The sequence below is a fragment of the Cyclopterus lumpus genome, chromosome 23 (assembly GCF_009769545.1).
Source record: "Cyclopterus lumpus isolate fCycLum1 chromosome 23, fCycLum1.pri, whole genome shotgun sequence".
Taxonomy (NCBI): Eukaryota; Metazoa; Chordata; class Actinopteri; order Perciformes; family Cyclopteridae; genus Cyclopterus; species Cyclopterus lumpus.
The window spans coordinates 2726689-2751121 of record NC_046988.1 but is presented as its reverse complement, the minus strand read 5'-3'; the positions used below and the strand labels follow the sequence as shown (position 1 = coordinate 2751121).

Below are 24433 nucleotides of genomic sequence, written 5' to 3'. Positions count from 1 at the left end.
GATCAACAGTAGGATTCATCCTCTGGACAACATGAACCAGGGGATCAACAGTAGGATTCATCCTCTGGACAACATGAACCAGGGGATCACCAGTAGGATTCATCCTCTGGACAACATGAACCAGGGGATCAGCAGTAGGATTCATCCTCTGGACAACATGAACCAGGGGATCAGCAGTAGGATTCATCCTCTGGACAACATGAACCAGAGGATCAACAGTAGGATTCATCCTCTGGACAACATGAACCAGAGGATCAACAGTAGGATTCATCCTCTGGACAACATGAACCAGGGGATCAACAGTAGGATTCATCCTCTGGACAACATGAACCAGGGGATCACCAGTAGGATTCATCCTCTGGACAACATGAACCAGGGGATCACCAGTAGGATTCATCCTCTGGACAACATGAACCAGAGGATCAACAGTAGGATTCATCCTCTGGACAACATGAACCAGGGGATCACCAGTAGGATTCATCCTCTGGAGAACATGAACAAGGGGATCACCAGTAGGATTCATCCTCTGGAGAACATGAACCAGGGGATCAGCAGTAGGATTCATCCTCTGGAGAACATGAACAAGGGGATCACCAGTAGGATTCATCCTCTGGAGAACATGAACCAGAGGATCACCAGTAGGATTCATCCTCTGAACAACATGAACCAGAGGATCAACAGTAGGATTCATCCTCTGGACAACATGAACCAGAGGATCACCAGTAGGATTCATCCTCTGAACAACATGAACCAGAGGATCACCCCTTTCTTTATATTGCTGGAAGGTGTATGAATGGGCCTTTTATGACCGTAGTGTTTCGTTCCATTTAAACTGGGACCTTTGTATAAAGAACACATTGAATGAGACACTTAATATCTATATGATGAAAGCCAACCATATTAAATAATCTGATGAATCATTACAAAGGGTTGCTTTTCTAAATCACAAAGTTGCTACATTTTGAGAAATAAGGAGAAACAGAGGCAGACAGAGAACCGACAGGAAGTTGTCATCCATTAAACTAAATATGTGTCCATTCTCTTTTATAAACAAAACAACTTAGCAGCAAAACTAATGGACTTGTTTTAGGAAAATAAAGATCATGGCTTAGGTTCAAGTAGAAGGGGTATGTACATAACGTTGTAATAATAATAATATCTGAACACATTGGCCATCAGAGAAGCTTCTGGGGTCAATGGACGACATTATGGGGTTCCGGGCCAAGACTTTCCGTGTGCTGCTCATTGTTAACATTTGGAGATGTAAGAATAGCGTTGGAGTTGAGAGGTTTCACAAATAGCCAGTTTGAAAGCACATTTCAAACCAACTAAAAGCAAAACCATCTTCACATGGTAGTCTGTGGGTTGGCCAATGTTCCTGCTCCAACACGATTGGTCGATACTACTCGGAATACAAACCGAAACCATAACGCTCCCGATACCAAAATCTTGCCCGGTTGCCTAGACATTCGGCATATGAATGCAGAATATCGTTACACGGTGTGAAGTCCCGTGTTGGTTAATTACTAAAGCCACTAGAGCCTTGTGTCGTCTTCTTGTCTTCAGCCAATCAACAGCCTTTTGAAGCAGCACATTACCCATTCAATTGGCTGGTAACATTAAAACCAGCTATTCAAAACAGTCTCTTTAGATCTTAATGAGGGGAACTGCAGAGTTGGATGATAATTATCAGTGAGTTTGTCACCAAGAGCCATTTTTTCCTTTCTTGAGACAAAGTAATGATTAGCGCAGCTTTAAGGATTTATTTTATTAGAGAAACAGATTGGCCGGAGTGACTAACAGACTAATCCATACCTTATCCATACCAACCGGAAGTCAGAGTGGTACAACACAATGGGCATAAACACAAATAAGTTGTCCTTGAAGATGAAATCATTGGGATTCAGACCCAAGTAAAATGACAAGTTAAACCAAAAGAGAACTTTCTTCTATCAATTGAAACATTTTGTTTTTTAACTATAATTAGAAGATTTTCTACAGAGTGGTTGAAACAGCTGGTAATTGAAGTCCTTAAAGGACAAACATACACCACAGTACATCTGTTTAATTGGACTATTACGTTTGTTAAGTGCTGATGGAAACAGGAAACAGACCCTTTCACAGGGCTCTCAGTTCCGCTTCTTTTTGGTGAATTTATTTATTATTTATTTATTTAGACTCATATAATTCATCTCTGAAAGTGGGTCTACTCTAAAGTTGTGTTCACGTTGGGATGCAACTTTTTGATTATGGCTAGCACGGAAAACTTCAATTTTTGTCTGTACTATTCCCTTGGACCATCTCAATTAATCACCCAAATATACCCTATTATAGAGAAAACTTGCTCTTCCGCATCCTTTGTTGTGTTAAAGGAAAATGGCTTTGGTCAGAGATGACCTCCTGGTGACCAATAGAAGAGGACGGAAAGCTCATATTTATTGCAGTTTTGAGAAACTGATGTGGACTTTTAGCTTTGTTGAAAAGAGGAAACAGAAATCACGTTTTCTACTTAAAAGCTGAAGATTCATTGAAATAATTGACAAAACTGACCAAAAAGTTAATTGCTAATACTGATATATGTATAATCTTTGTGATGGATGATTTTTACTTTATGCAGCGAGATTCAGTGACAGAATGAGCAGCTATTGATGCTACTTCAATACAAAGTAACCCAGCCTGTCCCCTCTCACTAGTAGATGCCCAGATGGTCCCAGAAGTCACATATGTGGTCCCTGGTTCCCACTTGTGCATGTGAACGCACCGTCAGGTTCATGACCAGCCAGCTGCTGGTGTCGGAATAGCGTGGCCAAGCGGGCAGACGCTGCTGGCGGCAGAAAGTGGCCTGTCGGGCCCGCGAGGAAGGGTCACCGGTGTGCGCGAAGGCGCCCCAGTAGCACAGCATCCGATTGGACAGCAGCTTCTCTGGTACCGACATGGTGAAGTTGGCCACCGGAGCAGAGCCAAAGAGAAAGGGTAGCTCGGCGCCATGGCAGGCGTGATGGTAGCAGAAAGTCAGACCTGACCACACGCGAGAGTCGGACGCCACGTGGTCGAACACGTACATCCACACCTCGCTGCCCGCTGCGGTGCCGGCGCGTGCCGACCTCCTGGATGGACAAAGGAAGACGTAGTCGGTGATAATCTGAGGAAAGGGACGACAGAGAGAGAGAGAGACGGTCAGACATTTTTTATATAGTTCAACTGAATTGAATCATCTTCAGCCCTGCGACTGGCTTGGCTCAATGGATGGCTCAGTTAGTCAGTCAGTTAGTCCCCAGTTTAGTCCGGACTGACTTCTGGATGCTGCCATGGAAGTGTGAGGATTGGGATCCTCTGACTTTTCCTCTAGTGCCACCATAGGGTTGATTTATTTATTTACCTTTTGCATGCTGCCATGACATTTATGTTCCCCAGAGGATGAATCCCAATGACTTTGAGGATTCTCTGACTTCTCCTCTGGTGCCACCATAGGGTTGACATTTATATAATGACATTTTTTGCAGACGTTCACGTTCCTCAGAGGATGAACCCTTTGAGTGTGTTGATGGTCTGACTTTGTGTGTTGTGCATGGTGACTGTGGTTAACATTACCAACTACCCATCAGCATGTTAACATTCCCATTGTACGCATATGAGTATGCTGACATCAACAGAAGTGATGTTCTTGTCTTTCCTGCTGCTCTTCAGATGACACCTCTTCCCCCGACGTCACACAGAAACTTTCCCCTTTCCAAGACCCAAAACCTCCCACTCATGATCACACTGACTCATTTCTTTGTGTCAGTCAAGAATGGATTTCCCTGTTTTTCTGTCACTCTCATTATGGGATTTACATGAATGTAGTTTCATATCCTCTTTTTTTCCTTTGTTCTTTCATGAACGTCTCTTCTTTCTTAATTACCTCTGCTGAAGGAACTTACATATTCCCACCTGTTTCTTCTTGGCTTTCAGACATGACAATGAGTGCACCACCTGACTGAGGATCAGTGGATTACATTACAGTGCTGATCCAGAGCTTGGACTTCCACCCATGGCTGATATAATATTTCATGAGCAGCACTGCATTAAGCAAATGTCGTTTTCTTGGACCATGAAACCTGGAAAATAAAACAATTTGAAGAATGGCTCAGCGGTGTTAAAAAGGTTAATGCTTCTCACCATATCTTCCAGGTTTTATTTTGTAGAAGACGAAATGAATAACACTAATTAGCACGACGTCTATAAAGAGATGAGCAGCAGAAACTATTGTTTCAGCTGAAAGAAGAAGAGTCTGAAGCCACACACACACACACAGGTAGAAATGAACTTATGTAATATGTGACATGTGTTCCAGTATACTGGTCTGTAAATAATCTCTCTCTCTCTCTCTCTCTCTCTCTCTCCAATATATATTTTTCTCCACCGCCGCCTACTTTCCCTGATGCCTGCGCTCTCTTTTCCATTACTTGGTAAAGTCAAGACGGAAAGACAATCTTCCACTTCCAGCTGTCTGTATTTCTGCTTAATTCAGCTAATATAGTTCTGACATGGCAAGAAATCCCATTTGAGGTTTGCAGTCCATTCAGGTAGGTTTAAGCTCTACAGTAAATGAAATACTCTGCTTTGATGACACACATTAATGCTATATGAAAAACAGCATTTCCTGGTTCACTGACATCAGCACATAAATACATAACACTGTTACTCTATGTTTCCAAACACATGTTTACATCTGGCCCACAATTACATTCCACCCAGTCATTGAGAGCACTTGGAGCCCCCTTTAAAAGACAGAGAAGCTCTTCGAACTCATGAAGGTTGCTGCGTGGCGTGTTCCACTGGGAGGAAGGCGATGGCGTCAGCCATGTTATTCTGAATGCACCACCACCAACCCATAACAGCGGCGCTGTGAGCTCTCCGCATCAGCCTCCTCTGTGACGGACTGGTTGAAATGTGTGGTGACCCCCTCCCCCACCCCCGTCCTCTGGGGGAGCACCCTTTATAGAGAGATGCATGAGGAGTGTGTTTGTTTGTGAGTGTGTGTGTGAGTGTGTGTGTGTGTGTGTGTGTGTGTGTGTGTGTGTGTGTGTGATCCTACGGGTGCGAGTCCACCGTCTCCCTTCCACACTGTGAACTGTGACTGAATATTAATGATGCCCAGGAGTGTGACCTCCTGACCCCTGTAGCTCCCTGAGACCGCCGCCTTGCTGGAGGTTTTCTTCTTTTCCTTTTCCTTCTGTGTGATCTCTCTGTCTTTCAACAAGGAGAAAAACTCAAGAAAATACTGAGAAACATATGTGTAAATGTTAGAAATATTGTTTATAATTACAGTTGGTTATACCTGGCTAAAATAAATGCACAGGACTAGTATTACCAGGGTCCTCTCGTCATTTGGAATATATGTAATAATTTTGTTATTGCTGTCGAGAATTACTGAGGCACACAGGATAAGTGAAGTTTACTGTGTTTTTTATGCCAATGGGTCTATATGCTATATGCTGTGTGTATTTGCACACCAAATGCTGCCAAAACGAGAGAAAATGAGCTGAGAACAAAAAAAAATCGTGCACAAAAGATAATTAAGCCCAAATCACAGAGATGTTGATTTGCACGGGATATTATCACATGACCGTTGTGTTTATGTGTTTATGGTACGTAATTATCAGTTGTATTCACACTGGATTACGACCACAGACATTACCAATGTGTTCAGGTCCCCAGGTGATACTATAGCCCCGTCATGTGTGAACCCTGCTGTCACGGTAGATGCTCATGAGCAAGGTGTCGCCTCTTAGTGAGAGCAGTCAGGCTCAAGTCCCAGACTCCAGTTGGGTTCACATGCTTCGCTTATACACATTATGGAGGAGAAATGAAGCTGTAGCGCCCTCTGTAGGCACATGACAGGAGCTGTGTTCACGCTGTGAGGAGCAACATGCTGTACGATGGGGATGATGCTCAGCTGTCAATCAAGGTAACCGACCAAGCTGACAGCTGTGCAGGTGGACAGCGTCCACGGGCTTTTAGAATTGGCCTGATCTCCTTTTTACAGAAACGAATCCCAGCAGCAAAAGAGAATAATTGTTTTCCAACGCGGTAAAGAGCAGAAGACAGCTGGGTGGCACATTGATCCATTGGTGGCCGCTCGCCTCCCAAGGCCACCAAATGGGTGGCTGCGGAGTCATGTGTGTGTGGGAGACTGTGTCCGAGTGTTCACTTTTCAGTCTGTGAGCCTTTTACACTGTGGATGTGGACTCTTTTCTTTTCTTTTCCCACTCTTGCCCCCTTTTCAACACAGACGGAGCATTTCTTCTGTTCCGCATAGTTTCTAACAAATGAGACATTACTATATAAAAATGAAGCCAGCTGTAGATTGGTTGAGAGTTTCCTGACAAGAGACAAAGCCACGAATAAAAATAATAAAAGATATTGTCGCTAACATAAATGCTCGTTGGCTGAGTTGAGTTTAAACCCTGTGGTCAATTAAAGAAAGCTCTCACTAAAGTATGTATGAACAATCCTCAGTTTGGACTATTACTCCGGGCAACTGTGGCTCAGTGATGAGCAGGGTCGTCCTTCAATCAGTGGATCGGAGGTTCGATCCCCGGCTCCGCTAGCCCATGTTGATACCCCCACATTAACCCCCACATTGCTACCGTAGCTGTGTCTGTAAATGTTACTTAGTTACTGATGAGCAAGTGGCACCTTGCATGATAGCTCCTCCCATGAATGGGTGAATGACGCCAAGTAGCGTTAAAGTTTTGAGTGGTCAGAAGACTAGAAAAGTACAGGTCCATTTTAGTCTCATTATTAGTCAGAAAACGGATGTAGTATAAAGACACAAACACAGGACTTTCACCCAGGAGACTGCTGTCTGTGCCCTGTGTGGAAACAAAAGTCAATGTTGACTCTTTTTGACCTTACTTTTGTACCGTAGGCTAACTTACGTCCTTAATTAATGCAAAAGTTATGTAACAAGCGTACTTATTGTAACTCTTCCTAAGCCTAACCAAGTAGTTGTGTTGCCTCAACCCAGCCAAATGAACCGAAAAACCAAGTAAACCTACAGTGGAAGTTTATTTTGAAAAACACACTGACGCTAGAGGGGTACCTAGAGCGCCATGGTTTGAGGCGTTGAGTTGGGAGTGAGAATGCGTTGGGACTCAACGCTCCAGTGATGAAAATGAAAAGACTCCTCTTACCTGAGCGAGCATATCCCTGCGGTCTGCGTCCCTGTACAGGGGCAGGTACTTCTGCAGGACGCGCAGTGCGTGTTGTTTAAAGATGCCCGTGACGTACACAGTGCTCTCCAAGGCGGACACCGGCTTGTTGAAGACGCCGTACGCAAAGATCACCCCCTCCTCTGAGGTCGTACCTGTAGCACAGAGAGCGGCGGTCAGTTCCAACAAGGAGACCTCCATGTTGGTTTCACTTTGCCTTCAGGTTTGTTGTCTTTGTTTTCTTAGGGAAAGAACTGTGTTCTAATAATTTGTAAAATCAGACATAAAGATGAGAGGATGGAGGTTTTAAAGAATTCTGTAGTGCAACTTAGTGCAAAAAGTATTTCTGTATCTTCTGCTCTTCAATTTAATTTAAATTAGTTTAATGCTTCTAACCGCCGTGTTTACCCATCAACCGAGGTTCATGTCTTCATCGACCCGTAATCGATCTACGTCAGCGAAATACCGTTCACAGTGCAACTTATTAGAAATGTGCTTAAGCCATATTCTCAAACCTTTGTTTATTGATTTGAAACGGGCAGCGGGCTGCAAAACGCTCCAAAACGCTAGTTCAGAAGCATTATCTGCAAAGAGGGTCGTGACAAACGCATCATGTATTATACACTCAGGTCAACGAGGAGGAGAAGCATAGAGTGCACTAAAACCCTTTTAGATTCCAGACCTCTTGTAACTGTACACTGCTCAAATATTCCGCTTCACTGGGACTCTGACAAACCGTACTGTGTGTTTATGTATGTGTGTGTGTGTGTGTGTGTGTGTGTGTGTGTGTGTGTGTCTTTTACCCAGCAGCACTGGCTTCTCTTTCTGCCAGTGGCCCTTCTGGAAGGCAGTGACTGCTTGCTCTTTTATCAACTCCCCGTCGATAAACGGACCCCACGTCTCAAAGACCTCAAGGAACCTGAACGGGTTCACAACCTTTGAACCTGAGATCGAAAACACATCGGTTGGATTGAAAATACAGTCCGTCCACAAGAGCAGTGATGATGCCCAGACGTCATGATTTGCATGCAACACGCTGCGTTAAGTCTCACTTATGCAGGAAAACACACTTGTTGCTCTTCATTGCCTTCATTGTTGGGCAAGCGACTTCCTGATACCTCCAGCCTTGTATCCTTTCATACCAGCGACTACAGCGTAGATCTTCGAATGGGATTCTTTACTAATGTCCAGTACAAACTGCCCAGAAAGAAACGTGTTGCAGTTTTACTTTGACTCAGTTGAAATGTGTATCTCTGTTGTTGTTGTTGTTGTGTTGCCGTGTGTGTTCTTACACGTGAAATTGTTTTTGTGTAAAACTGCTTATGTCTTGTATCTTTTATCTTTCTTCCTGGCTCAATAAAGGGATGACTCGAAATAAAATCTTGTCACAGATGTGTTTTTGTTCCAGATATCTGGGCCTGAAAGTGAGCTCAGAGAGGCAGAAAATAGCAGTTGATGACCTAATCACATCGTCAGTGATGCTGATCAATAACCCTGTCAGCCATGCAGACATATTACAGTCATTTGGTGCTGCGAGGCGGTGACGTCCCTCTAATTCCCCCTTCAAAAGCCCACTACTCCTCCGCTTTTCCAATATGCCATCGCTCAGGATAAAGAAATAATGTTTTTTCATCATCTTTCAGCGATAAACTACACTTCATATCCCGGCGTCTTATGTAACTGTAGAGTCGCTCTAAATCTGGCGAGCGTAGGCCGGTGTTCGCGGCGCCCTACTTGTTTTCATCTGGGCGGCCAGGACGACCTGCGGGGCGAGAGACAGCAGGCAGACGATGTCGCTCACGGAGCAGTTGGTCTGTTTGGCGAACTCTTTCCCCAGCTTCAGGGCGTCGTGTCTGGGAGAGAGACGCAGACAAATAGCGTTCAGCTTGTAGTTGTCCGTGAGCAGACTGGGAAACATCTGCCAGGTTCGAATGCAGCGACAGCTCGGGAACGCACAAGTCACACGGATGCCATCTCAGAACAATAGGGCCGCTGTGTTTTAGTCATTTCAGCCCGGGCTCTCAACTCTCGGCTCACGGTTCCTCACCTGCTCTTCAGGGGGATGGAGAAGGGCAGACTCTGCAGGACGGCCTGCCTGAACAGGGGCTTGCTGCTCTGGATCATCAGGTGAAGACTCACGGACTGAGCACCTGCACTCTCCCCAAATATTGTCACCTGACCGAACACAGAAAAGAAGCAGATTGGTACGTTCACAACCAGAAGTAACTCTCACTGTTAAAGGGTAACGTCTGTATTTATTTCCCATGTTTTGGTGTCTGAGTGAGGGGTGCATGTAACGTCACATCCACAGCTGGTTCCCCCTCTACTTGTGGCCTCCTCGAGCGAGATTCTTTCCAAGATGTTGTCAGCCACTCAGAATAACAATCGGAGCATGCCAGTGGCAACAACAAGTACTTCTAGTGGACGTACGTTGGATTGATTGATTTAGTGAATTTATGGAGCCAGATGGCCCCGATATGATTACTTTACAGCCCCCTAAGCGTCTGCTGGCTGCAGCCTTCTCCCTCAATACTGGACAAGTTTCAAAAATGGTTGTCCCCATCACTCACTTGGACACATCAACATTGGAAAATAGGGTCCAGGTGGAAAAATGCCAAAGTAGTCCTGTAAAATGAAAACTGTTGTTGAACTCCACTGTGCTAAATTCACACATTCACACATTTAAGTTGATGTCTGATGGCAGATTATTACTGGAGATTTTGAATCAGAACACGGAAGAAAGGATCTTTAGGGTTTACGGTTCTTAGGATAATTAGAGATGATAATTAGAGGCTGACAGAAGTACCAGACTTCAGAACAGCTTCTTTCCTCTGACAGTGAGACTCCTTAACTCATCTCAGCCTCCACTTATTACTTATATATTTAGTTTGAGTTTTTTGTGTGTTTTTGTGTTTTGTTGTGTCACAAAATAGGACTACAATCTGCATTCTGTGTGTATGTCTGTATGTGTGTATGTGTGTGTGTGTGTGTCCTAGCTTGCTTGCCTTGCTGGGATCACCACCAAACACTGCAATGTTCCGCTGGACCCAAAGAAGAGCTGCCTGCTGATCCAAGATCCCATAATTCCCTGCAGCTGAGGAGTGGGGGTCTTTGCCCGACACGAGGAACCCAAAAGCCCCTTTCAAAGTCAAGTGCAAATTCACATGATCAGACATAATTGAATCCAGCAAGACATTCGTTTCCTCTGAGGCCCGAATCACCGTCCACGTGTCTGCTCTTGTTCTCAGCAACAGGCTCACAGACACACACACACACACACACACACACACACACATAGATGTCTACCACGAGATGCCTGCTTGTTGCCTTTACCAGGCCAACTCCAGTGCTATAGGTCATCCCTTCTGTATTCCTGCAATACTGTACAATTTAGAAAAGGACAGAAATACACAGATAACAATATTATTGTGTATTATACTTTCTTTCTTTTTTTATACATAGATTCATATGCATATCGATATGCGTCAACATGTAGCAATGCTTTCCCCTACGCTAACACACACGTTACAGTGGAATCGGTCCAATAAAAGTGAAATGCCGCCAAACTTTCATACCCAGCCGGTACTCCAGGCTCACAACAACGGTGCTGGTGGAGTTACTGATGAAGCGTCCGTCGTACAGCGGCTTGGAGGCCGAGCCAGCGATGAAATCCCCACCGTGGATCCACACCATGACGGGCAGCGGGGCCCCCAGCGGGGAGCTGAAGTCCACATCCAGAGGGACGAAGATGTTGAGGTAGAGACAGTCCTCGCTGACCTTTTCAGGAAATTAGAGGAAATATTCATTCAGATTTTTTCAACATTTTATTTAGCGATAGCTGTAACCTGCTGTTCTGGGAAGCTACTAATATTCCTTGGTTATGATGTCAATTTTCAAATGAATGGTTCTTTAAATGACTTCCAGCGCATTAGTATAGCAGCAAACCACTCTTTGCTGTGTTTACATAGCAGTGCTAGCCATGCTAGCTCATGGCCGCTGCCCTGCACTGCTCTCATAAGGCGGTTGCTGATAACACCAGCGATCGGTCAGGGAAGCGTAGCACCCACCCTCCAGCTCCGCCTCAGGGAAACACTGTGGGCTCTGTCAGCACCGGTGCCTTTGTTTGCACTGTTAGCTGCAAGCCGCTGGCTCAGTCGTCGACATGTTGAGAGCCGTGTGGAGGCAATAGCTCTGCTCTGAACTCCTTTACGTGTAAGCGCTGAGTAGTTATTTGGCTAGTGGTAGAAGAGATGGCTAATATGAAGTCTAGCATTCCTGTCACCAGCTGAGAACGCACAACTCAGCTTTTTGATTCAAACAGGCCATAGCTAACTGACTCGTTAGCTTTTTAGCTCAGACTCCAAATTAAAACTAGCAGGCTGACATTTTTCCAACTGTGATGTGGTCCCAGTGGTGAACTGGGTGTGCAACTTTGATGGGAATGAATGTGTGCCATCTTGGTAGTCCATGAACTCAGTCCTCATATGACATCCATGTTTTAGCTCATACTCTCAAAAAAACATTGGTGGCTCTTTAGCTCCACCCACCAGATTTACAATGTACACAATATATTTAATATATCTTTGAGCACTAGGGGTCTTCTCTGTCCTCTTAGTACAACTGTTACCTTTTACACAAATGCAACCATGGTATCACCCTAGAGTGAAGTATTACGGCAGCATGCAAACGAGTGAGACGTGTTAGTGTTCCTTACTATCCGAGGACACTCCTCCGTGATAGGTCCGCTGCAGGCCTGCATGCATGACGCCCTGGGGGAGGAGGCATCATAAACCCCCGGCCGAGGACTCACAGGTCTGGGGGCCTTCCAGCGGTACGCCCCGACGGGGGGATCTGCATACGGTATCCCATAGAATACATGGGCCCTGTCCACCGTAATCCCTTTGATCTGTCCGTCTTTGGTCACCACCACCGGTCCCGGGGCCGTTTCCTGATTGGCTGGCTTGACCTTGCGTCGCCCCGTGACCACGCGGCGCCCCAGCTCCTCCAAGGAGTTTATTTTGCTGCCTTTGTTGACAATGAGCAGCTCGTCTCTCACCAGCAGCCCGGGGAAGACACTTCTCAGGAAGCGGACCAGGTCGATGTCATCATCATCTTTCGTCGCCTCCCCGGAGGCCAGCGCCAAGCCGAGCGCGCACAGCAGCAGAACCCAGCGGCAGCTCTCCATCCTGCGTTGCAACACTCTTCCACTCCCCCAGAAGCAGCCCGAAGCTCTCCACACACGGTCCATACTTGAGACTCCAATGTAGCTGTGGTTGCTGGTTTTTATCCGCCTTATCAGACAAAGGCTGCTCTGTCTGATTGCAGTGGCGTCTAATAGAGGACCAGTGGTCTTCCCTTTGCTTAATGTAATCACAGTCACAGACAGAAGGTGCATGGGGACAACACAGCTGGCTTCATGGAGGAATAAGTGCTGCTACAGTTTTATCATGTATTTATCCAGGTTTATCAGTTTTGTTTGCTGTTTGCTTATTAAAAAACTGAATACATTTACTTATTGAGGCTGTAGAAAACACTCAAATAAATCAAGCAACCAGCACAGGACACCAGAACGAGCTGTAAAGGGTCAGAACACTGGCTTTAGTCTCCTCGCACTGTGCCATACACTTACCCTTTAATCCCACATGTTGCCCTCCAGAGTTCTTCTCATTAGATGGGTCTTTAAGGACTATGGTTGTCTCTTCAGGGGGAGATTTAACGACCTGTGGAGGAGTTTATATTCTGCAATTACAAGGCAAGGTACATTTATTCATATAGAAAAGTTACGCAACAAGGCATTTCAAAGCGCTTCACATTAAAACATTAAAAGCAAAGTGAAAAAGAAACATAATAACAAGACATATGAATACAGTTAAAAGCAGTCCAGGGAATTTGAAACAAGACAACATAGAATAAGACAGAAACACAAGAAGGAAATACATGATTTCATAAAAGGCAGCAGCAAACCGAGATGTCTTCCGCCTGGATTTAAGAGTTATAGTTGCAGCTTTAGCAATGTTTAAAATGGATGACAAGTTGTGTTTATATAGTTGTGTATAGCAAATACATAACGTTAGTAAGGGAACAAATGAAATATGTTATTATCAATGAACTGAATCACTGTTATCCTGTTTAATTGTCTTTCTTGTGATGATTATTGTGTTAAGCTATCGGACATTTTATGTGCGCAACATTTATACTACACTGTGTTCTGTCTGTGAGGTTTAAAATGACACGTGCACGTGCTGGTCCTCAGGACCCGGATCGGAGCAGGTGCGTGAGGGCGGCGCACACCTGAGGCTCATTAGGAGTTGTGACGTTTCCAGCAAGCGCTCGCTTTAATAAACACGAGCTTTCCTTGGCTGGAATTACAAAGACAATGTAAGAAACGAGAGATATCATTCTAGTGACAATAACACACACGGTTTGATGTCACGTAGTCTGAATGCCACGGGTTAACCAGCTCTGTATATTTCCAGGAACTCCCTCCAGTTGTCGTTCATCATTTTCATCCTGGTGCCTCACACGATATCGTTTGGTGAGTAGGCGAGTTCAGTTAAACCCGACTCTGTTCCATTGGGAAGTATTTCAATTGATTTCTCCCGCAGGACGCTGCGACGACATTTCCTTCTCCATCTGCTGGATGAGTCCGGCCGACGCTCTGCAAAGGTACACGCGCCGTGGACACGCGTGGCCTTCAGGGCCTTCCGCAACAATACGCCAAACTGCATCTACAAAAAAAACACCATGTTGTGCTTCTCGCCTAATTGGCGAGCCTGGACATTACTTGAGATATTTTATGAATAATGTTATATTCCTGGTAAATTCGGCATTCATTTATTCAATGTAAACTCTAATATTTACATCTGTTTTGTTCTGGAGGTTTAACATCTGTATGTTTTTAGCCATTTGTATTTGTTTGGAGGTAACCAAAGGTATGTGGGCCCCTGAACTGGTGAACATGCCACAACATGGTCGTGTTCCCATTTAGGTACAAGTGTGTTCATTGGGTCTAACGCTGATGTTGGGATCAGGTCTGGTTCGCGGTTGGTGGTCCAGTCGCGTGTGGTGATTTTTGCTGGTCAGTAAGTCAAGTTCATCAAAACCATTTCTTTATGGGTCTCCAGTTGTGCACCGGAGCTTTGTCATACTGAAACTGGAAAAGGACTTTCACAAAGCTGGACGCACACTATTGTCTAACTTTTTTTTTTTTAAAGTATAATTTTGTGCTATTGCATTAAACTGAGCCCCAGACCCAAAGTACACAAGTGTATGGGGCGTCCACATGCCTTTGGCCAGAAAGTGCCCCTTGGATAAGCTGACCTAATGTATCAGATGGATACTAAATTGAAGAGTGGCTGGTAAGGGGAATGTTATTACTTTAAGTTTCACAAGGTTGTGATGAGCAGATTCATAGATGGGATTTGGAAAGACCTTCTCTTATAGAGGGAAAATGGGATTGTACCAAGGCGTCACCATTTCCCATCTTTTTAGGCAGACTGTAAACGTATGGCTCAACGATACGACACTGAAATCCATCCAGAAGGTGGGTAAAGTTTCCTCCCTGACGGTGTCCCCGGCTGTAGAAAACCATCTGACACTTGAGTACGGAGGCTCTGTTCAGACATGGACTTTAAGAATCACCCCGCGTAAGCATCTTTCAACTTGGCATCAGGTTTATTTGATCCATTAATAATCAGTAGTTATTAAATGTTTGATTTTAAATGTGTTCATCAAAGGTACTAAGTACACTCAAGTCAGAGGCCGGCAGAAACCCGTAGAGCAACCAACAAATGCCACTCAGGTAAATCTGATGGAACGGATCAAACTACAGACGCAGTGCCTCTCTTCGGCCTTCTTTGATGATCCCTCGGTCTCTCTTCAGGGCTTCCTGGACTTGATGAGTCCCACCGACGTGTTTGCGTGTGAAAATGGAACATTATTCTTCCACCAGGATGAAAACTTCTTCCTTGCGATTGGTGAGATTATCCGTTTATGCGAGTTTGAAGTGTATTCTTGTTCTGCAACCTGCACATAGACCTGGCTTTCATAGGGGATAATCTGGTTTGGGCCCAGGGTGGACATTGCATTAGTCTGCTTTTATCAGAGGGAGGGTAATCTGTGGAGACTGTGTGGATTTGGGGTTTAGCAGAATTAGCTTAGCATAGCATAGACTGGAAATGGCTAGTCTTGCTCTATTCAGAGGTAGAAAATCAGCTTTTCAGCTTCTCCTTCAAAGCTAACTAATTAATGCTTAATGTGTGAACATGACAAGACCTCATGGTGGCAATGAGCCTGCAGCATGCCACTGCTCCCACTCAAGAAAAGGTGCTAAGCTAATGTCTGCAGACTCTAGCTGTATTTCAAACTGGTGGTCATGAGACGGGTATTGATCTGCTCTAATAACTCTTAAGAAAGCAAAGCACCTGAAGGTCTTTTAAAGGTCGCAAAGGTGTTTCTTGCCTTCTGTTGATGTTATGTTGCCTAACGGGTTCAAGGATAGTGGTGTATGATCTTTTTAGTCGGGCTGTCCAGAAAAAGATATTGGAGCATGAGACTGTGAGATAAACTGTGTCCACAGATGAGTGACTCCTTGACCTTTTTACACTCGTGCTGCACTCCAAGATGTTGACTGCGATGACGTTTGCCAAGCACGTTTACGGCGCGTGTTAATCATTTTGGTTTATCATTTATACTAGTATTTCTTTGTCTGTCTGAAAGTCTGGTTTTGCTCATCTTAGGCCACACTATGCGTCTCCCTGTCAAGCTGGAGTTCAGGACCCCCTCCATGTTGCTGGTCTCCTGGATGGAGAACCGGCTAGCAGTCGGCAGCAGCCACCACGTAACCCTCTACTACATTGAACTGGGCTCCTTTAACACTCTCAGCATCGACGACACCACCAACAACCACTACCGCTTCACGGCGCTGGAGGCCTGCAGCACCTATGTGCCCTGTGTGGAGATTGCAGGCACTCGCTCCCTCACCTGCCTCTCTACTATTACCGGTAAGGCCTCGTGGTTGGTGGGTTCCCGTTTGTTTGGCCCGTGCGTTCCATGTCGTATGCTCTCCACATGGACTGGCAATCGAAGCCTGCTCCAACATGATTGGTCAATACTACTCTGACTACAAACGTAAACCAGAATGCCTTCTGACACCAAAATATTGTCCCGTCGCCGACAGAATCTTGTTATGAATGCAGATGAGGCTGCTACTAATGATTATTGATTATTTAATGAAGTTAAAAAGATCTGATACAAGTTTCCAAAGCTAAAGATGTTTTATTATTTATTTTTAATTGCTAAATTCTAAACTCAAAGATATTCAGTTCATTATCACATATGAGCAAGAAAAACAGGAACTCTTCACATTGGAGATGCTGGAGTCAGACAATTCATGTTGTTTTTCATGAAATATTGCTAATCAATTTCCTAAAGCCGGTTTTAGCACCTGATGACAGACTAATCTAGTGAACACCGTGGAGCATCAAGCAGCTGAATAGTCTTCAAATATGTTTCCTCGCATGGTTTCCTTCTCCATGCGTCCCTGGTGAGAGGGACTAGGACGCAAGGAAAAGACACAAGTGAGGGAAACGGGGATGCAGTGAGAGTCTTGGGATGTACCCTCAGACCTTGAGGTGTGCTCCCACTAGGGTCCTCGAGGGTTTTGTTCTGTCCCCCTGTCAACGGGTGTTTGAGGGCTTTCTGGCAGACATTTAGAGCTTTATATGAACCTTTTCGTAAGTCGGCATTTCCAGCCCTCACACCCTCTCTCACTCGACCATTTACCAGGTGATGTCAGTCAGTCCCTGAGTTTTCGGGGTTTGAGGCCTTAGGGGGGTGGTGGGGGGACATTGGGATTGGGCCCTGGTTTCAAACGCTTTGTCAATTGTTCATGCCCCTCCCACCAGACCCAGACCCGCCCATAGACTTTGAGGTGACGTCGTGGAACAGCAACAGCATAGCGTTGGCCTGGGGCTGCCCTGAAAAGTTCTCCTTCTTCCTCCTCACCGTCTTCTATCACAATGGTGCCGATCACGTGACAGAGGAGGTGCTCCTTTTGCAAAAGGTGGACAACTTTGCATTTGTCTTGTCTGACCTGGAGCCCTGCACCAGGGTTAAGTTTGGCTTGCAGACGGTTTGCCAGGCGGGGGTCGAGTCCCGCTACAGCAGGATGCGTCTCAACGACGGAAACTCTGGTGAGTCCTCCATGAACAATGTAGAAAACTGGTCATTGCAGCAGCAAGACTAGATTGAATTGTGCACAACAATAGCATCTGAAAATGTATATTTGAGATGTCTATAAGCAGCTCCTGTTAAACCCCAAAATATGATTTTTTATCTTTAGAAAACACTGTAGTGCGTCACATAATCTCCTCTCCGATCCCCAGCTCACTCCGGCATCGAGGCCTTGACTCAGACATCGTTCGGCCCGGACAACTACACCCTGAGTTGGGAGGTGAAGAACACCTCCTCCATCTCCATGTTCGGGGTCTACCACGAGGGGTCGCTGCAGGGCACCACGCTTCTCACCAGCATCACCGTGGGGGGGCTGCTGCCATGCCAACAGTACCAGGCCAAGGTGGAGGCGCTGTGTGGAGACGGCGTGTTCATGAGCGCCATGGCGGTCACAGCCCACACGGGTAATGGCAGCACGTGCACGCGTTGTTATCCTACAGCGAAAGCTGGACGAAGTGCGTTATGTCTTTATGTTTATTCAGCTGTGTTGCAAAGGCAACTTATTCAGTAAAGTTCCTGTTGTTGGACACTGCGCCAGGTCCTGCACGTTGATTGGCTGGAGCTCCCACAGACTCCCCGACAGGTCCAGATATTTCGTATGCTACATAACCCCTTGACTTGCATCTTTGAACACAACACGTTTTGCAAATGACAAGCCAATGTGATGTGGGCCTTTTCTTAGCGAGTTGTAAAGTATACAATTTAATGCAACAATGCAATCTTGAACCAGAATCCAGTATTCACAAAAAAAAAAAACTTGTGAAGGACTGTAGAGGACACTCTACCATGACCATGAAGCATCCATCACCATGGATACTGATGGATTCCTTGCTCGTCATCTGTGTTCCACATGGTTTCCCTGTTCATGTTCCAAAACATCTGCATGTGCTTCTTCTGTAAGTGATTGATGCACCCTATCATCCGTCTGTCTTACATTTCGCTGGGGACAAATGTATTTTTATTCTAACTTCACTGCCAACCCATGATGGAAATGCAGTGTTCTGTTGTGCTAATAAGTGTTTCTCAAGTGTGAATGAATCTGTTGCAGTGCATATTACTTTACTTTTGAGTGCACAGCTTTATTTATGTATGGGTGGATGTGTATTGCGACAGATATTTACATAACTGGTTAAAGTAACAATATGTGACCTACAAAAAGATTTATTCCCTCAGTATATGAGTTTATGGTCTCAATCTCTAGTTTCAAGTCTTCTTCAATACAGCATGATGTTCATTTAGTAAATTATGGTAATTTAGAGTCAAACAGACCATAAAGCAGGGTATGCTGTAGGGCGGGGCTACAAGGTGATTGACAGGTCACTACCACGGCGTTGTCTGGTAGTTTTCTGGGTTACTGATCTCTTTCAGTGTTTTCAGCTAACAAAAGTTACGTTTTCGTCAATTTTGATTATTTAGCATCTTGGGTATTGGCACAAAGGGAATTGAGTAACTCCTCCCATTTTCATTTGATTCACTTTTTATTAGGAAAATGATAGGTGACATTTGTCACTTATTAGCTTTCCAGGTTTTTGCCGGCAACGTTAAATCATTGTTAGTGTAATCTCTTCACTTTTAGATTATAAACACAGCATCTATCTCTGTTTTATATGGCCGATACTGTCTGCACCCAGGGCCTCACGGTGTGTCTGACCTCCGATATCACTCCATCGACTCCACCGCCCGGTGGATGCCGCACACCACCCACCAGCCAGCTGTGGCCTTTTTCTACGAGCTGTCTCTGGACAACGGCACCACCATGCTGAGCAGCCGCGTGGCCGACCCGGAGCTGCGGCTTCCGAGGCTGGAGAAAGGGAAGACCTACGTCCTGGACGTGTGGGAGGAATGTGGCTCGCACTGGGAGTCTGAACGTTCCCTCGTGTGGTTACAGGGAGACGATTCCTCCGCCGGGCTCCAGATGAGGGCTGCTGGACATGTTCCGGACGAAGGTCAGTCTGAGGTACCACTGGTCCAACACGACTGCTGTCGTTGTGTGGGGGTTTTGGTTCAAGTAATTTATGATGTAATCTAATGAGCGTGCGTGTTCTGTAGAGTTGCAGTTTGATTTCGCCCTTCTGGGTCTCACAATGGTCGTGCCCTGGTCGCTGCCTGAGGAACTACTGGATGAAGCGTCGGAACCAAGAGCTAAAATGGAGAAGATTTACAAAGATAAGGTGAGAGAAAGTAAATGGACCACATATCCTGTTCCATTTCATCCTCCCTGACCACGAGAAGCCTTTCTTAAAGGCCTTTAAACACCATTTACCCTATGACAAAATATATTGACGTGTGAATTAATTAAAGAAAATAGCAAAAAATACCCCTGGTGTACAGTATATACATACATATACTGTGTTTGCATTGAATACTTTCACACGGAATGTAAATCTGATGTGCCGAAAGCAATTTTTTTTTTTTTCTCCAAATATTCAATTCAGTATATTTTGTATAGCCCAAAATCACAAATTAGAAATTTGCTTCAGAGGGCTTTACAATCTGAACACATACGAATTGGATGAGGAAGAACTCCCCAAAAAAACTTTAACTGGGATCAGCAGGGCCATGGCAGGAGGCCGGCCCACCAGGCAGGAGGCATCGCAAAGGAGGCCGGACCAATGAGGTCAGGCCCTTGAGGGAGGAGGCACAGAGGAGGAGGCAGGGCCATTGGGAAGGAGGCCATGTCCAGGCCAGAGGCTGGATGCAAGAAACGGGAACAAGAAGTCAGGACCCAGGACCAGCTTCAGACACAGCCAGGTCTAATGAGGCGAGAAGGCACAGACTCCGGGGAAGAAGTAGAGTTAGTAATGTGCAATGAAGAGACGTAAAGGAGAGAGAAGAGGAGAGAGGTGCTCAGTGTATCCTAAAACGTCCCCCAGCAGCCTATAAGCCTATAGCAGCATATCAAGGGGCTGGACCAGGGCAAACCTGATTCAGCCCTAACTATAAGCACTATTAAAGAGGAAAGTCTTAAGTCTATTCTTAAATGAGGTGACTGTGTCTGCCTCCCGGACTGAAAGTGGAAGCTGGTTCCATAAAAGAGGAGCTTGATAACTGAAGGCTCTTGCTCCCATCCTACTTTTTAGGACTCTAGGAACCACAAGTAGCCCCTGCATTTAGTGAGCGCAGATCTCTAGTGGGGCAATATGGTACTACAAGCTCCTTAAGATATGATGGTGCATCACCAGTCAAGGCTTTGTAGGTATAATCTATTTTTCAGAGTGTTCTCACCCTAAATAAAGGCATCAACCAGTCACATTGGGCAAAAATATCCACTGCAGTGTACAACAACCTGGAGGCTCTATGGTCCAAACCAAGACTTTATATGTTATTACTCAAAACTTTCCAAAGGCAGTGTAGGCCAGATTCACTCCTTTTGATTTCACCGTTCACAATAAAAGCCTGACGTATACACTGCCTAACTCTAACAGGAAACTCAATGAAAGCGCTCGCAGTAGCTTCAGGCTATGCAGGAATTGACCTCAGATGCTGCTCCGGGTCTATGGGATCCTGGGTGTTGATCTTCCGCCTGCACAAATCTATTCAAACCTTTTCATGAAAAAGTGCTGCAACTTTTTCCCATTCATGTTTATTTTTTATGCCCCATGTGTGTAAAGATCTTTTTAGACAGAAACATAATATACCGAATAAAAATACTCATTGAAGTGTTTGTGTGTCATTCAGCTGCAGGAGCTGTTTAAAGACTTCAGCCAGCCAGCCCGCGTGGAGCTGGCCTCCTTTGAGCCTGCAGACGAGCCAGATAAAACCGAGGTTCAGTTTGTGTCTTTTGGTGCATCCCAACCTGAAGGAGACGTGCCCCTTTCAATCGAGGACCAGCTGGATTACATTCACACCCTTAAGACTGACACGGTAACGGTCACAGATGGGGTCATTTACTGGAACGGTAGGTGATGGCGAACAGCCGGCTCGACTGGTTCAAGTCTGATCTGTTTGAAACAAACTCTTTACTTTAATCTCCTTTTCCTCGACTGTTTGCAGGTCCAGACCTGTGTGCTTCCTCCAAGCCACCGCCGTGTCCTCGTAACTCTCTGTGCATCAACACTCTGGGCTCCTACTCCTGCGTGTGCCATCATGGCTACTACGACGTGAGCGCCGTCATCTCGCCTCCCGCGGCCTCCCGTCCAGTCTGCAACGGTATGCTTTTTAATGTTGCATAGCTCATCCAATGAAATGCATCTGGTGGACACCAGAGGAACTGCATGTTAAGCAGCTTCCACTGTGGCTTTAGCATGCAGTGTACATTTCTGCTCTAGCTTTGTAAACGCAACACACATTTCTACTTCTGTATTATCATCAACAAGTGTGCTTCTTTAACTCTGACAGAAAAAGGCCTTTTCAGCCAGTGTCTGGGTAAAATGGTGACCGGTGGAATAGCAAAGCCCTACCTGGTGTTATCCCTCGGGGGGGAGGTTGACGTGAGGCTGAACGACGGGCGGTGCGCTGTGGATGAGAGCGAGATGATGTTCCACTTCCGCACCTCACGAAAAGCCTCCGAATGTGGAACTCAGAGGCGGGTGAGTGACTGACGGACGGATCCTGTGCAGGCACGAACCACTTGAAGTCATGAACCTAGATACATAGTCAGTCATTAAGAAGCCATAGGTGTGCTCTATTACCCCAAAGGCGTATTCTCACATACCAGGTATGGTTACTGAGTGACCATTTGGAACTTAAGCAAACTACAGTTTCATAATCTGCAGCAAGAGAGTGAGACCTCCAGAGAACGTTTCATGTGACATATCTGGATAACAGTGCTGAAACTGTAAAGTGCGCTTTGACACAGTTAACTCCGTCTAACCTTTTTTAAGTGTGACTTGAGTTTACCATAACTAGATGTGTGTGTGTGTGTCCAGGTGAACAAAACCCACATCCAATTGCAAAACACTCTGACTGTGACCTTGACCAGACTGCAAACCATCAGCAGGTGGGATCCGAAATTCGTCTGGAAGTGCGTCTACCCACGGCATTATGTTCGCAACGCTCAAGTCAGTGTGGACACGGAGTGGTGAGACGAGCGGCCTCATATTCTGCATCTTTGCTCTGGTTTAAAGAAGACCGACATTGTGAATGTGAGGCCCAGAAACATGGGAACACATCCTTTCTGTCGTCGTAGGCTCGCCTCCATCTCCCTGATGGAGTTCAACTCTTCACTGCAGCTGGGCCTGACCATGACTCTGCACACCAACGAGTCGTTCGCCTCCAGCTACAGGGATGCCGTAACCATGGAGCTGGAGGACACCCTGTTCTTCCAGGTGACCCTGCAGACCAACAACTCCTTTGCGTCCGACGTGCTGCTGCAAGTGGAGTCGTGCTGGGCCACCGAGAGCACCGACCCACAGGATGCGGTCCAGGGTGTTCTTCTTCAGGACGGGTGGGTGGAAACGGGACCATTGCCTTGGGGCAACATGATTATTTACCGTTCTTCAAGCACAAAAAAATATATTAATATTGTGGTTATTTTATATTGACTTTTTAATTACCAGAAAACCTGTTGTATGGACCGATGTCGTCTCAGTTCAGTGCGTAGATGGTTTCTCTTAATTTCTTGTTGCTGTTGTATGTTAGCATTAATATTTCATATGTCTGAACACCCGTAGCTGAACGTCAGCCTCTCTCGTCCCCAGCTGTGCCGTCGACGACACGTTCCACTGGCTCTCTGTTAACGGCCTGGCACAGACCAGCAGATTCTCCATTCAGATGTTCACCATGCCCAAAGGGCTGCCGCTCTACATCCACTGCCAGGCCAACATCTGTGGACATGACGAGGACTGCATCAAGGTAAAGGGAAGGGTCCGAGGTGGACCCCGGCTGCTGTTTAGGACCAATTACATGACACAGTTTCCCGCATCATAGGCCGATGGCGCTGCTATCTTCAAGGAGTCTTTTAAAGGGAAATAATTCAGAATTGAATGCTGCAGCCATCAAGTGACAGACTTTCTGGACTGGGAAGTAAAGTACCCAAGTTGTATTCCCAAAATAAGCAGCATCAGCACCACACGTAAACTACTCAGTCACTGCTACTATATGCTATTACATACATACAGTTATTTGATTATGTTTACTTGTGCAATCATTTGCAAGTGAAAGTCCCCAACTGAGCACTACTTCTGCACTAGAACTGCAGCAGCCAGCGGCGCCCCAAGAGGTCCGTGAGCCGGGCGGGCAGAGACGGGAAACGGGCCGCTGTTGTGTCTGCTGGACCTCTGCTGGTCCTCAACAGTAGGGGGGCGTCAGCAGGCCCCCCGCCCGACTGTGAGTTCATGTCAGAGTGCTTGTGCACACGGTCACATCATCCTGTATCTGTAGCTATACTTTTGTTTCATATTTTGTATGGTCCAATGTTTATAATAGAAATGTTTTTTTTTAATCTGTATCTTTTTTGGCACATTGGAATGTGTTTTATACTAAATTGAAAAGATTTAAGTAATGTACACTGATGAACCCTGAAAAACCTTTTGATAAGTTGAGTTGTTCCCTATCGGAGGTCGTACGTGCACTCTGACAGTTACTGAACCCACCTGTGTCCCTCTCTACAGGGGCTGTGATCCCTACTGTGGCCGGATTAATCGGCTTTTTGGGAGCAACCGTCCTCTCGGTGAGCGTCACCAAAGCCATCGTGACTTACTATGAGCGTCTACAGCTGCAATAAAGTGTTTGGAACAATATCGGAGTGTGTTGTGTTGATCATGAAGACTGTTCGCTGTGACGATGCAGGACATTCATAAAAAGACAGATGTGACAGAAATGATCTTGATTCTCTTATTTGTATAATAGTGATGAGGTAACATGTATTAATTGTGGTTAGTCGCTATAGTAGAACTATGAAGAGATTATAGGCCCATGTGTTCTCAACAGTCTCAACAACTGCTTCTCATGATGGCTGTTCTCTATCTGGGGACCAGAACGTGGACCCAACTGTAGATGTGACACCGACTGAAACTCCTCTTGTAAAAGGATCTGCCCAATGTCGTCTCAACTTCACACTACTT

The 24433-nt window shown here is 45.6% G+C and overlaps 2 protein-coding genes across 2 annotated transcripts; one reads left to right on the top strand and one right to left on the bottom strand.

The window, feature by feature from the left end:
• Positions 1-2689: 2689 nt before the first annotated feature.
• Positions 2690-12381, bottom strand: LOC117726497 (cAMP-regulated D2 protein). The gene is made up of 8 exons (XM_034526815.1): positions 11911-12381; positions 10772-10973; positions 10202-10335; positions 9244-9371; positions 8931-9049; positions 8000-8140; positions 7179-7351; positions 2690-3142 (listed from the first exon to the last, which is right to left on the bottom strand). Exons 1-8 carry the CDS (start codon positions 12379-12381, stop codon positions 2690-2692), a joined length of 1821 nt encoding a protein of 606 aa, XP_034382706.1.
• Positions 12382-17673: 5292 nt separating this feature from the next.
• LOC117726496 (zona pellucida sperm-binding protein 4-like) lies at positions 17674-24093 on the top strand. The gene is made up of 11 exons (XM_034526814.1): positions 17674-17833; positions 19061-19375; positions 19479-19600; positions 21108-21327; positions 21423-21578; positions 21768-21958; positions 22298-22449; positions 22558-22815; positions 23069-23222; positions 23561-23696; positions 23981-24093. The coding sequence occupies exons 1-11, from the start codon at positions 17674-17676 to the stop codon at positions 24091-24093; spliced, it is 1977 nt and encodes a 658-aa protein (XP_034382705.1).
• Positions 24094-24433: the final 340 nt, after the last annotated feature.

Excerpts from the sequence above, each read along its gene's own strand:
- LOC117726496 (XM_034526814.1), top strand. The coding sequence starts at position 17,674 with ATGTTCGGGGTCTACCACGAGGGGTCGCTGCAGGGCACCACGCTTCTC. Across the intron at positions 21,579-21,767 it reads CTCCCGTCCAGTCTGCAACG|AAAAAGGCCTTTTCAGCCAG; the intron begins GTATGCTTTTTA and ends TAACTCTGACAG. Across the intron at positions 23,697-23,980 it reads AGCAGGCCCCCCGCCCGACT|GGGCTGTGATCCCTACTGTG; the intron begins GTGAGTTCATGT and ends CCCTCTCTACAG.
- LOC117726497 (XM_034526815.1), bottom strand. The coding sequence starts at position 12,381 with ATGGAGAGCTGCCGCTGGGTTCTGCTGCTGTGCGCGCTCGGCTTGGCG. Across the intron at positions 9,372-10,201 it reads TTGGTGGTGATCCCAGCAAG|GTGACAATATTTGGGGAGAG; the intron begins GCAAGCAAGCTA and ends GTGTTCGGTCAG. Across the intron at positions 7,352-7,999 it reads AGAGAAGCCAGTGCTGCTGG|GTACGACCTCAGAGGAGGGG; the intron begins GTAAAAGACACA and ends TCTGTGCTACAG.